This window comes from Talpa occidentalis, unplaced genomic scaffold (genome assembly GCF_014898055.3).
Source record: "Talpa occidentalis isolate TD23 unplaced genomic scaffold, MPIMG_talOcc4v2.1 talOcc4.17, whole genome shotgun sequence".
In the NCBI taxonomy this organism is placed as follows: Eukaryota; Metazoa; Chordata; class Mammalia; order Eulipotyphla; family Talpidae; genus Talpa; species Talpa occidentalis.
In genome coordinates this window covers 43,746,168-43,757,727 of record NW_023601754.1, presented here as the reverse complement: position 1 = coordinate 43,757,727, position 11,560 = coordinate 43,746,168, and the positions used below count along the sequence as shown (strand labels likewise).

Below are 11,560 nucleotides of genomic sequence, written 5' to 3'. Positions count from 1 at the left end.
CACATAGCATGCAGACTCTCCTGGCTCGCCCGCTGCTCCCCTCAGCAGTGTATTTTGGTCAGTCTGCTTGTTCTGTTTCCCACTCTGTCTCTGGTGGATCCTCTCACCCCCCGCATCTCTGGCCTGTACCCCAGCTCTTGTATGCGTAAATAAATAAATCTTAAAAAAAAAAAAAAAGTTCACTTGACACCACAATGGCACACTTGTCATTCACTAGACAAACTGTTTCCCGACACCCGACCATGGGCTGGACACAGTTGAAGGCACGGGGGACACAGCTGGGAACAACACAGACATAGACTTCTGGCCTCCTGGAGCAGACACTCTAGAGGGGAGAGAGAGAATTGGAATAAGCCATCAACAGTAGAACGTCAGGGAGAGAAAAGTGCAATGAAAGAAACTATAGATGGAAAGGGGTAGACGATGAAGGTGTGTGAAATTTTGAGTAGGATGGTCTGGGGAGCCTCCTTGAAATAACACTTGAAGAGAGGCCTGAAGCAGCTGAGAGGACCCATTGTGCAGAAATCCTAGGAAAAATGTTCCAAGCAGCCTGTGCAAAGGCCCTGTGGCAGGACAGGAATAATCAAGGAACAAGGTTGAGGCAGAGTTGGTGTGGGCGGGTGGAAGAGGTGAGGTCAGAGAGGTAAAGTGGGAGTGGAGATTGAGCTGGCCTTGTGTCCACAATGAGGGATGTAGCCTTGGTAACCAGAGCATTCCAGCACGTGGCCACAGAGACAGGCTTATGTGAGAATAAGCCTGTGAGAGGCAGGTCAGTGAGAGGCAGCCTTGGGGCCTTTTTTGGAACCATCAGGAACATGGTACAGTCTTCCCTCTGGGGCGGCTGAGCTGCTGGAATACAAGCCTGGTGTCATGGGAACTATTACCCATATCACGAGGGGAAGGCGTGCCTGGGAGCAAAGCCACCACAGAAAAAAAGCAGGGTTAAGAGGTGAACACAAGTGTTTCTTGACAAAATGGAACAAAGAAACTTCCTAATTGCTGGTAGGCCAGTTTAAGGGTAGGGCTTCTGTTCCTTGCAATGCAGAATTCTGTCCAACACAGGCAAGGAAACATTTCACCTCAGGGTTTCCAAGTCTTAATGAGACTGTGGTTTTTTTTTTTTTTGTTTGTTTTTAAGATTTATTTATTTATTTTATACAAGAACTGGGGTACAGGCCAGATGCGTGGGATGGTGAGAGCATTCACAGAGACAGAGTGGGGAACAGAACAGGCAGACTGAAGAAATACACTGCTGAGGGGAGCAGCGGGTGAGACAGGAGAGGTCTGCTGTGCCATGTGGGACCCTCGCCGGCCGGGATCGAACCAGCGCTGCAGAGACTGCGGACAGCTTCACAGCGCTGTGCTCAACCGCCTGTGCCAACAGGGGAAGGCCCTTGATGAGACTGTTTTGTGACATGAGTGATGGAATCATGGAAGAATCAATACATGGACCTGAATGGGGGAAGAGAGACTTGGGGGTCCCCATACCTGTGATTCTGGCCCCTGCAGCCTCGTGTCACCAAGAAGTAGGCCATGCCGCCGACGAGGGACCCGGCAGCAAGCGCTCCGATGACAATGGCAGCCACGATCCCAATGTTCTCCGGCAGGCGTCCAATGGGTGACTCCTTATCCTTTACCCGGGGTCTGAGAGACGGAGAGCAGGGACTGTGTGATGTTTCAGGCGGGTCTCTCCACCAGGGGCTAACCGTTGAACCCCAGAATGCAATTTCCTCTTCCCAGCCCGGAGAGATTCCTTCCGCTTCTCAGATCTGAGTAGCCCACCGTCAGACTCTTCTGTAACTAAAACTCAACATGTCTGGGATGGATCTCCTCGGCTCTCCCTGCTTCAAAACCCCTGCTTCCCTAGAATTTTCTGCCATTTGTAATACATCCCAAATCTACTTCCTGACACACTCCCCTCACCTGCCAGCTTGTTTTTTCTCTCCTCAGTTGATACCCCACCCTTCCAGTGAAAGAATGATGTGTTTTGTAGGGGGGCTTAGGGGCCTTAACTAACAGGATTTTCAAATTCCACATGCTAGCCCTAGAACCTCCTCTTTAATCTCAAGCTGGATACCTGCTGTATCCCAGTGCTTCTAGTAGCTAAGTTTGTAGACTTGGAGGTCAGAATGCTGGGGTTCAAGCCCTGGTCCCTACAGGCTCTGTGACGTTCTCAACCTCTCTGTGTTTCGGATTTCCATTCTGTGAAATGGGGAGTAGGAAGACTGGATGAGTTTCTAGCATGGACACGGGCATGCACACACATACAATTCTCTCCATTATCCATCAAAGTGAGTTCTGTGCCATTTTCACAGATGAGGACACAGAGGCAACCAGAGGTCAATTGATCTAAGGGCTCACTGTAAGAGCAATGCTGGGGTCACATGCTGGTCACTTTAACTCCTAATGACCGCTCTGTGTGACTTCCAAGGGAGATGCCCGGGTCTGGGACCTCCGAAGGGTAGAGTAGAGACAAACTGTTATTTCCAAATGGATTGGAGGGTCACTTTGTATATATCTGTGTAATCAAATTAATAAATATTTTAGGTCGACCTTTGTCTATGCCATCCATTCCCCTAAAAGTTAGCTTGTTCAACATAACCACAAACGGGGCCTGGTGGCGCAAGGGGTTAAGTCTCAGCACAATGAACAATCAGCAGCAGCCACTGCAGCATGAGTTTGAATCCCAGCCAAGGAGCTGACCCACATGGCGCAGCAGACCTCTCCTGTCTCCCTGCTGCCCCCCTCAGCAGTGCATATCAGTCAACCTGCCTGTTCTGTTCCCCACTCTGTCTCTGGTGAATCCTCTCACCCCCCACACACCTCTGACCTGTACCCCAGTTCTTGTATGCATAAATAAAAAAAATAAAATAAAAAACAACAACAACAACAAAAAACAGCAAAAATAACCACGATCACAGCTCTCCGGCTGGCCTGTGACCATGCAGGTGCCTCTCTTTCTCCTTTACTTAACAAACCTGTCCTTTTAAAATGTGAAAACAAAACAAACCAAACAGAATAATCATAATTCATTTAAAAATTAGCCTAATTACTGGAAGCGGGGTAGCCCCAAACCAGACCTGTCTACTATTTTGGCACATTGAGTCACTGTCTGCACAGCCCAGGGAGGTAGCTGCGTTAGACTCGCTTTGCAAGTGTGCAAACTGAGGTCCAGAGCAGGTGCATTTGGGCAGAGGTAGAAGTTTCTTTTCCTGACTGCACCAGCAACTTTCTACCTTACTGAATCCCCACAACAGCAGGGTGGAAATTCACTGGCTTCTCTGAGTGACTCAAGAGGGAGAGAAAGTTCAAGGCCATGTTGGCTGACTAGAGACCCTGTCTTGCTCACCTCCCTCCTTCTCCCCCAGTGCCTCCCCAACCTTCTAACAACATTTACAACCACTTCTCTCCAGATCTCTCCTCTGCCCGCTGCTCATTCACACACACACAAGCTCATTACCCACAAGCCCTTGCCTCACTCTCTGGGCTGTCTTGCCTTTGCCCAGACTCTTCCCTCTGTCTGGCGAATTCTTTCTCATACACAGTAATTCCTGCTCATTTCCCCATTCCTAGTTCTTTCCAAAAAGCCTTCTTTGAGAAACCAAGGCCATGGAAACTTCTGATAAATTCTTCTTTCATAGACGATTTACTTACATTATGAGCTGATTTATGTTGGTGCAGAGGACTTATGGGTACCTCTCCAGCATCTTCCAGGACTTGGCTATTGTTGGGCATCCAGGGCTTAGGGAGGGATAGATCTCACCCCCAGCTCTGGATGGGACTTTATTAGCATATTCAAACTGCATAAGCCCATCTCCTGCCATGGTGATGGGCTCAGGATGGTGACAATCCAAAAGGAAGCCAACCAGAGCTATCTTTCCTCTCATCAGTTCAAGCTGGTCCAATCAGAGTGAAGTAAAGGTCTATATTTCAGAGTTAGGGAAAAAGATCCCGTTTATTCTAGAAGCTGCACATGAGTGAGGTGTGTGGGCGCTGGGATCATCTTAGTTCCCTGTAGGCAGCAAGTGGAGAGTGAAGTCAGCCCATGGAAAAAGGGCTGCAATGAGAATCTCAGAAACAAAACAGAGTCTGGTAGGATCTCGTAGGATCTCGTAGGATCAGTGTCTGTGTCCCACCTACTGTCAGAGCTTTTTTTTTGTTTTGTTTTTTAGTTACAGGAGTGAATCATTCATGTGTTATTTAAGTCAGTTGGAGTTGTGTTTTCTTTAACTCGCCGCCACCACTATTTCATTTTGTTGCCCTCTGCGGGCTGTGGCACACAGCCCCAGGTTTCGGGCACCGTGGCCACGCCATCAATATTGGTTCAACAAATGAGTGCATTCATTTAGTTTCATTGTTCAGAAACATTTTACAATGAAAAAAAAAAAAATGACTGCTTCCAGGAAATACCAAGTGTGAGAAGCTTGGGTGGAGTGGATGGTGACAGACTAGGCCTGGGGGGGGTGGGTGTGTGGGTGTCATTGTCCTGCTTTATGAATGAAGTCCTGAGGTTCACAGAAGTGAGGCTCACTATCTGTCAAATAGGCTGGTAACAGCTCCTTCCTCTTTGGGTCAGGGGAGGACATGAAACCCCTAACAAGTGCTCGCACACAGTAGGTGTACAATCATTTTCATTAGGTGTCACTATTACTGTGATCACAGTTATTTCATTTTGCAGATATTTTCTCCAACAGCGTCACAGTCATGCATTAACTAGCATGCAAAGCTGACAGATGAGGCTGTCTGGAAGCGTGTTTGAATCCTGATCGCCACAGGTAAACGCTGGGATTCTCTGAACGCCGTTTCCTCTTGTCAAATGAAAGAAAACAGCACCTCCTTCCAGGGTTGCTGTGTGGATTAAGTGGGTTAATTAACACAGGCAGCCAGCCTGGCGGAGAAAAGGTCACCTGGGAACTCTCCTTATGGGGAGAGGGCTGCTCCTGGGCCGGGCCCACTGCTGCCTCGTGGAAATAGCATCTGACTCTCCGTTCCTCAAGAGCATTTTGTATGAGAAATTCCCAGGGTTTCAATGTGGACATTTTCTTTAAAAAAAAAAAAAAAAAGATTTATTCATCCATGCATACAAGAGCTGGGGCACGGGCCAGAGGTACGGGGGTTGAGAGGATCCACCAGAGACAGAGTGGGGAACAGAACAGGCAGATCTACTGAAATACACTGCCGAGGGGAGCAGCGGGCGAGTCAGGAGAGGTCTGCTGTGCCATGTGGGTAGCTCCCTGGCTGGGGATCGAACTTGTGCTGCAGAAGCTGCGGACAGCTTCATAGTGCGGTGCTTAACCCCTTGCGCCACCAAGGAGGCCCAACGTCGACATTTTCAACACAACGCTTTAAGGCACGTTTGACTAGGGCTGGGAGATGTCTCTGCTTTGGGCAGGTTTCTGCCCAGCTGAAGTTCGGGGTTCTCCTTGCAAGGAAGGGGGAGAAAGGGATGATGATGAGACTCCGATGGCCGGCCTCTGATGCTGGGCAAATGAAGTGCCTTGCGGATACGCAGTTGTAATCTCTGCAACATGTCTTCCTGGGGACGGCCGGTTCTGACGCTGTCCCCTCTGTGTTGGGGTTGCCATAACTAAGGGCCACACACGAAGTGGCTTACACAGCATAAATGAAAAGTCTCACAGTCCTGGAGGCCCCCAAGTCCAAGATCAAGGTGTGGGTAGGGTTGGAGCCTCTGAGGGTTGAGAGGGAGAATCTGTTCTGTGTCTCTCCCCTAGCTTCTGGGGCTTCGCTGCCATCTCTGGTGTTCCTTGGCTTGTAGGATCATCCCCCATCTCTGCCTTCCCCTTCACGTGGGTTTTTTTGCATATGTCTGTGTCCACATTTCCTCATTTTATAAGGACGCGAGGCATGTTAGATTAGGACTCACCCCTATGACCTCATTTTGCCTCCATTATATCTCTAAAGGCCCTATTTCCAAATAAGGTCACACTCAGAGGCCCTGAGAATTAGGACTCAACACATCTTTTTTGAGGGGGTGTGATTCAGCATACAGCGCCTCCCAAGCCAGGCTCCCAGCTGCCCTGAGGGCCTTGTGCTGCTCAGCCTCCTTTAATCAATTCCTTTTCTGCTTAAGCCAGCCGGAACAAATCAGCCAGTTTCTGTTGCTGCTGCAAGAAGACTGCTTGAATCACATGATGAAGTGTCCTTTTTTTATAACTGTTTTTTTTTTCTTGCTTAGTATTATAGACCGTGAGTTTGTAAAGAGGGAGTCTGCGACTTCTCCTGTTTTTCAAGATTTTTTGCAGTAGAAGCTCCCATCCCACATGCCCCTCCGTGATATTGTTCCAGGGTGTAATTTCCATAAAGGGGGTAAATTCCATGTTCCCTGGCCCATCTAATGAAGAGTGGAGCCAAGCAGTGAAAGGAGGACTTGGTGAAGTGGGCTTGGAGGAGAAGACCTGGAGGAGACATGTGGAGGTGACGTGAGGAAGTCACGCTTGCTTCTTGCGCCAGAGGGGGCCATGGAAGGAGACATGTGGAGACACTTGGAAGAGACGTGGGGGACAGACCCATGGGGAGGCTGACAGTGGCAGCTATTACCTTGGTTTGTACTCTGATTTCCTTCCTTTCACCCCAATCTTGCCCACATATTGCTTTTTTCTTCCAAGATTGATTTCTTTCACTTTGGATGTTCTCATCGCGGACCTCTGTGATCATCTACTATAAAGAATCATTTAGGGGCGTCCCTGGTGGTGAAAGGGGTTAAGACGCAACCTATGAAGCTTCTGCAGCCTCTGCAGCACGAGTTCGATCCCCCTGCCAGGCCAGGGAGCTACCCACATGGCGCAGCAGACCTTTCCTGACTCGCCCACTGCTCCCCTCAGCAGCGTACTTCGGTCAATCTGCCTGTTCTGTTCCCCGCTCTGTCTCTGGTGAATCCTCTCACCCCCCACACCTCTGGCCTGTACCCCAGCTCTTGTATGCATAAATAAACAAATCTTTAAAAAAAATAAGAATCATTTGGGTTGTCATCCGAGGACCAGGTTTATCCACACCAATCTTTGATTAGATTCAAGCACATCTGCAAAGCACTTTGAGGGACCATTACACAAATGGACAGTGACCAGAACCGTGTATAAAAATAGAACGCTGACACACAACTTGCAGCCAACTGCCGAGGCAACCAACCTCTTAAAAACATTCCAGGAAGCCAGGCTGCTTTAGAGCAGCTGCTAACTCTATGGTGACAAGCCAGGAAGCAAAACAATGACTTCTGTAACAATCGGCCTCAAATGGCCAGGGCTTGCTTAATAACTGACAACTTTCCTAATATTTGTCCCTACTTCTAACTTAGGGCCAATCAAATGAAAACAACTATGCACCCCAATCAATCACATAGGATGGCCCATTTCTAGAAGCTTCTGCAGCGCCCGCAAGTCCACAGCATCAATCAGGCACACCCAAAGCCTTCCCTTTCTTCACTGTGATGATTCCGTGCTCTTTTGCCCCTGTGCTCTCGATTCTCTGGCAAAACACAAGTGGTGGTGGCCAACCCCCTTGTTATGGCCAGCTCTGAATAAACCATTTTACTTTTCTCATTTGGTTGGTCTTTGGTGATGTTCATGGTTTCATAAGCCACACTCTCAGGGGTTTGCCAAGTCAGTCCTCACAGCCATCCTGAGGTGGGGGTGCTGCTGTCCCCCCATTTCACAGTCATGGATGCAGGCTCACCAGCACTAAACCCATGACATCATTCAGTTGTCCTCAATGATGGCTGTTAATGATGATGTGCAAGAAAGTCACTGTTAAGAGTGTGGGTCCAAGAGCCGAGCAGCCTGAGTTCAAGTCTCGCATCTGCTGCTCCTGAGCTAGGAGACTGGGACAAGTTACCTAAACTGTGCCTCAGTTTCTCTACCTGTCAGATGGGCATCATCATGCCATGACTGGGAGGATGCAGAGGATAAACATGTGTGAATTGTTCTGACCATGAGGAGTTGGGCTCCCTGGGTAACTACGTTGGGTGTCAGAGGTCTCAGAAGGCTTTGAGGAACCCAAGCAGGGCTGCTTGGGGGTCCCAAATCCCCATGCCTAGAGTAATGGGACGAGAGACTTCAGCTGTAAACGACCACGACTTTTTGGGTCTTGATCCCCAGGCTCCTAGCTCACCATCTTGTTCTACTTGATCCCATGTCCTTGGCCACAGGGTGGACACTTGTCACAAGGGAAAGCAAACCACAGGCCAGGCAGGGCTATACAGATTCTCTCTTGGTCCCTGTCTGTCTCTCTCCAGCTCCCTTTCTTCCTATTGCTGCATTTGGGGAGAGGAAACTCAGAATATGCAAAGAAGCCCGGGCTGATACCCTGGTTATGTGGTGGTGGGACTCCCTTCCCATGGAGAGAGGGTGCTCAGGAGCCAAGAGGAGCGCAGAGATGGCTCCCCCTGGAGGAGGAGACAGCACATGGCCTTCTAGACAACCCTTCCTTTTCCCACCTTCTCTGCTGGGATCCCCACCCACACATTTGTGCATGCGTGCACCCTTCACTCATGCATTCATTCAACAGTTCTATACTCTGAGGACACAGTTGTGATCCCAGATTTCTGGGAGCTGACATCCAGGGGCACACCCTGGAGTTCCACAAGATGCTCTCCCCCCACCTTCCTCTGTTGAATAATTGGAGAGATGAGCCTTGACTTAAAAGGATCCTGAGGTGCTGGCCGCCTAGGGTGCCCTCCTTGCTCCCCTGTCTCAGTCATGTTGACCTCCTGCCAGCTCAACTCATAAGCCCTACAGCTTCCTGCCATAGATGAGCCCTCCACCTGAACAGCTCCCAAAACTCTTCTCCCCTCTACTCACTGCTCCTGCCGGGAACTCTGTCATCTAGAAATCCACAGAGCTCTCTGCATCCCTGCCCTGCTCACATGTTGTTTCTCCAGGGAGGCCTCCCTGATGATCTCCTATCCCAGATACATCATGCTGATTATTTTTTTTTTCATTAGGCAAGTCATAATCTCTCTTTGCCTCAGTTTCCTCATCTATAAAATGTCTAATAGTGTTAACCACCTCGTAGAGCTGCTGTGAGGATGGAATGAGCTACTGGCATGTAATAAGCTCTAAATAACGTTAATGATCACTGTTGTTAATGTCAACATCTCACAGGGCATCTTAATTTACTATTTACATGGTCACTGTCAACACCCAACACTCTGCTTTCACTTTTACTTCTCTGCTGAAGCAGTTAAGCTCCCAGACACTGGCCTTGTGACTTCATGGGATCAAATCCCAGTTCTACCACTTTCTGTGCCTCAGTTTCCCCACCTGTAAAATGGCGCCAACAATGGTGCCTGTTTCATGGGACTTTTGTTTAAATTTCCATTTATTTGTTTATTTATTCAACAAACACTAACTGAGAACTTGTTTTATCTCACACTCTGTGGTAAATGTTGGTTCATAAGATGGGTGCTCTGGCTGTCTCATTTTGAAGAATTACTATTCCAGTGAGATAAGTATGGAAACTGATGGATTAAAACACAGGATGGAAATCACAAAGGTAAGGAGGGTGAGCAGAGTCCTTGGGGGACATAGATGATGGATGACCAAGTCTGGGTGAGAGGGTGGAGAAGTTATCCCTTCCCCCAACAATTCCCACCCAGCTCTGCTGAGTTATACTTGGCTTACAGCCAAGTGGAATTGTTTTGCTTTGTTTTTTTTTAAGCTACAAATGAGTAAGTAGAGGGCAGTGGTCCTCAACCAGGGTAACTTTGCCCCCCGGGGACATTTGGCAATATCTGGAGTCATTTTGGGAGACTCATTTCTCAGCACATATGCCTGTTGTGAAGCAGCACGTGACAGTGGCAGGCATATAGTAGGTGCTCAATAAACATTCATTAATGAATGCAGGTGAGAGGCAAATGAAATGGCACATCTCCAGGGGCTGGCCCGGTGTGTGGCACCGGGTGGACATTTAGCAGGTATTTTATTTGCTAATGCATGTGGGGATTCAATGGTATCTCAGGGACTGATGCACAGTAGGTCCTCAACCCATATGTATTGAATGGATGAATGTGAAGAACCGATGAGGTAGTGCTGGCACGTGGCCTGCTCAGGTACAACATCAAGTCTTCCCTTTTCCCCTACTATGCCCGGCACTCACCGACCACCTGGACTAGGGTCTTGGTCCTCATGGTCCAGTCAGGATTCATGGTGACAGTGACTTGGTAGGTGCCACTGTCGTTGGGCTGAGCGTGACGCAGCAGCATAGAGCCATTGGGGAAGCCCACGATGTCACGGTGCTTCATGGCACTGCCCTCCCTCTGGGGTCGCTGCAGCTCCGGGAAGTAGGAGAACAGCATGGTGCTGCCACTGACCTCCTCCCCCAGGTACCAGTTGAAGACCTGGAAGATTTCTGGGGTGCCGTGGACAGACAGGAGAAGGTCTTGGTTCTTTTGAGGGTGCTCTGGAATCTTCTGGATGCGGAGGGCCTCCCCAGAGCCGTGGAGGATCCAGAAAGTCAGGATTGAGGCTGAGGGGAGTGACAGGAGTGGTCAGAGATGGGGGATGTTTGACAGCGACCACAGCATTCTCCTCCCCATGGGAACCTCTGGGGCAAAGACTCAGTGTTTATTGGAACCGGTGCTGGGGTCGATTCGTGGTGTCTGCCTTGGGGTCGGCAGTCACAGGTTTGCCGCTTGGCTCAGAAGTTTTTTCTGCCCTGAGATGCTGTGTGACCTGCTTCTTAGTTCTTGAACTTTCTAAATTCATTCATTCATTCATTCATTCATTCATTCATTCATTTATTCCGCTATCCATGCAACCATATAACCATTACTTCCAGGCTTACGAATTATATATATGCAATGTCTAAAATTCTAGACTTGGGGGAGACAGCAGGAATCAATACAAAGAACCTCCTGCCCTCGTGGTCCTGGCTTTCTAGGAAGGGCCATAGATAAAATCAGGATGGGCTTATAATTCTGCTGTCTTTTTTCCCAGCCCCATCTGCCCCCCCAAACCTTACTCAAATAATTTATTGTCCCTGCAAATATTTACTTTCTTCCAAGTGGGAACCTCGTTCCCCGGGCCAAGTCCCACTTCTTTTCTCAGCCCTGGGAGTCTGATTCCTTCTTACCTGAGAGCGGGAATCTCTTTAAGAGGCAGCCCTGCCCTCCCTGGGGAAGCGCCATCTTGGTATCCTGGGGAGGTGCCTAGGGGCCACCTGCCGTCCACCAAGGGGGCCAGAGGACTAGGCCTGGGCTGTTCAAAGTTGGCCAGCTCCGTGAGGATCCCAGGCCTGCCTCCCAGACATGGCTGAGGCTGCCCGGCCCCAACATCCTTTTCGCAAGCTAGGGAGGTGGCCTCTGAGTTGGACCGCAGACACTGGTTGAACCAGTTTTCCAGGGTGCCGGGGATGTTTTGGGGCTTCCCGGAACTCCTCCCCTGACCCCTTTCAGTCTCTCCTTCCCACTCAGGGTGACCATCAATGGTGAGAGCAGGTGTTACAACTGTCCTGCCTCTAGTTAAGCAACACACACACCCCTTAGGTAGAGCAGGGTTTTAGTGCATTTCAGAACAAAGTGCTCAAACCCTATTAGTTTATCTCATAC

The 11,560-nt window shown here is 49.3% G+C and overlaps 1 protein-coding gene across 1 annotated transcript; it reads right to left on the bottom strand.

Moving 5' to 3' along the window:
• Positions 1 to 213: 213 nt before the first annotated feature.
• LOC119248655 (carcinoembryonic antigen-related cell adhesion molecule 19-like) lies at positions 214 to 11,140 on the bottom strand. The gene is made up of 5 exons (XM_037515529.1): positions 11,086 to 11,140; positions 10,115 to 10,479; positions 9,253 to 9,261; positions 1,489 to 1,631; positions 214 to 325 (listed from the first exon to the last, which is right to left on the bottom strand). The coding sequence occupies exons 1-5, from the start codon at positions 11,138 to 11,140 to the stop codon at positions 214 to 216; spliced, it is 684 nt and encodes a 227-aa protein (XP_037371426.1).
• Positions 11,141 to 11,560: the final 420 nt, after the last annotated feature.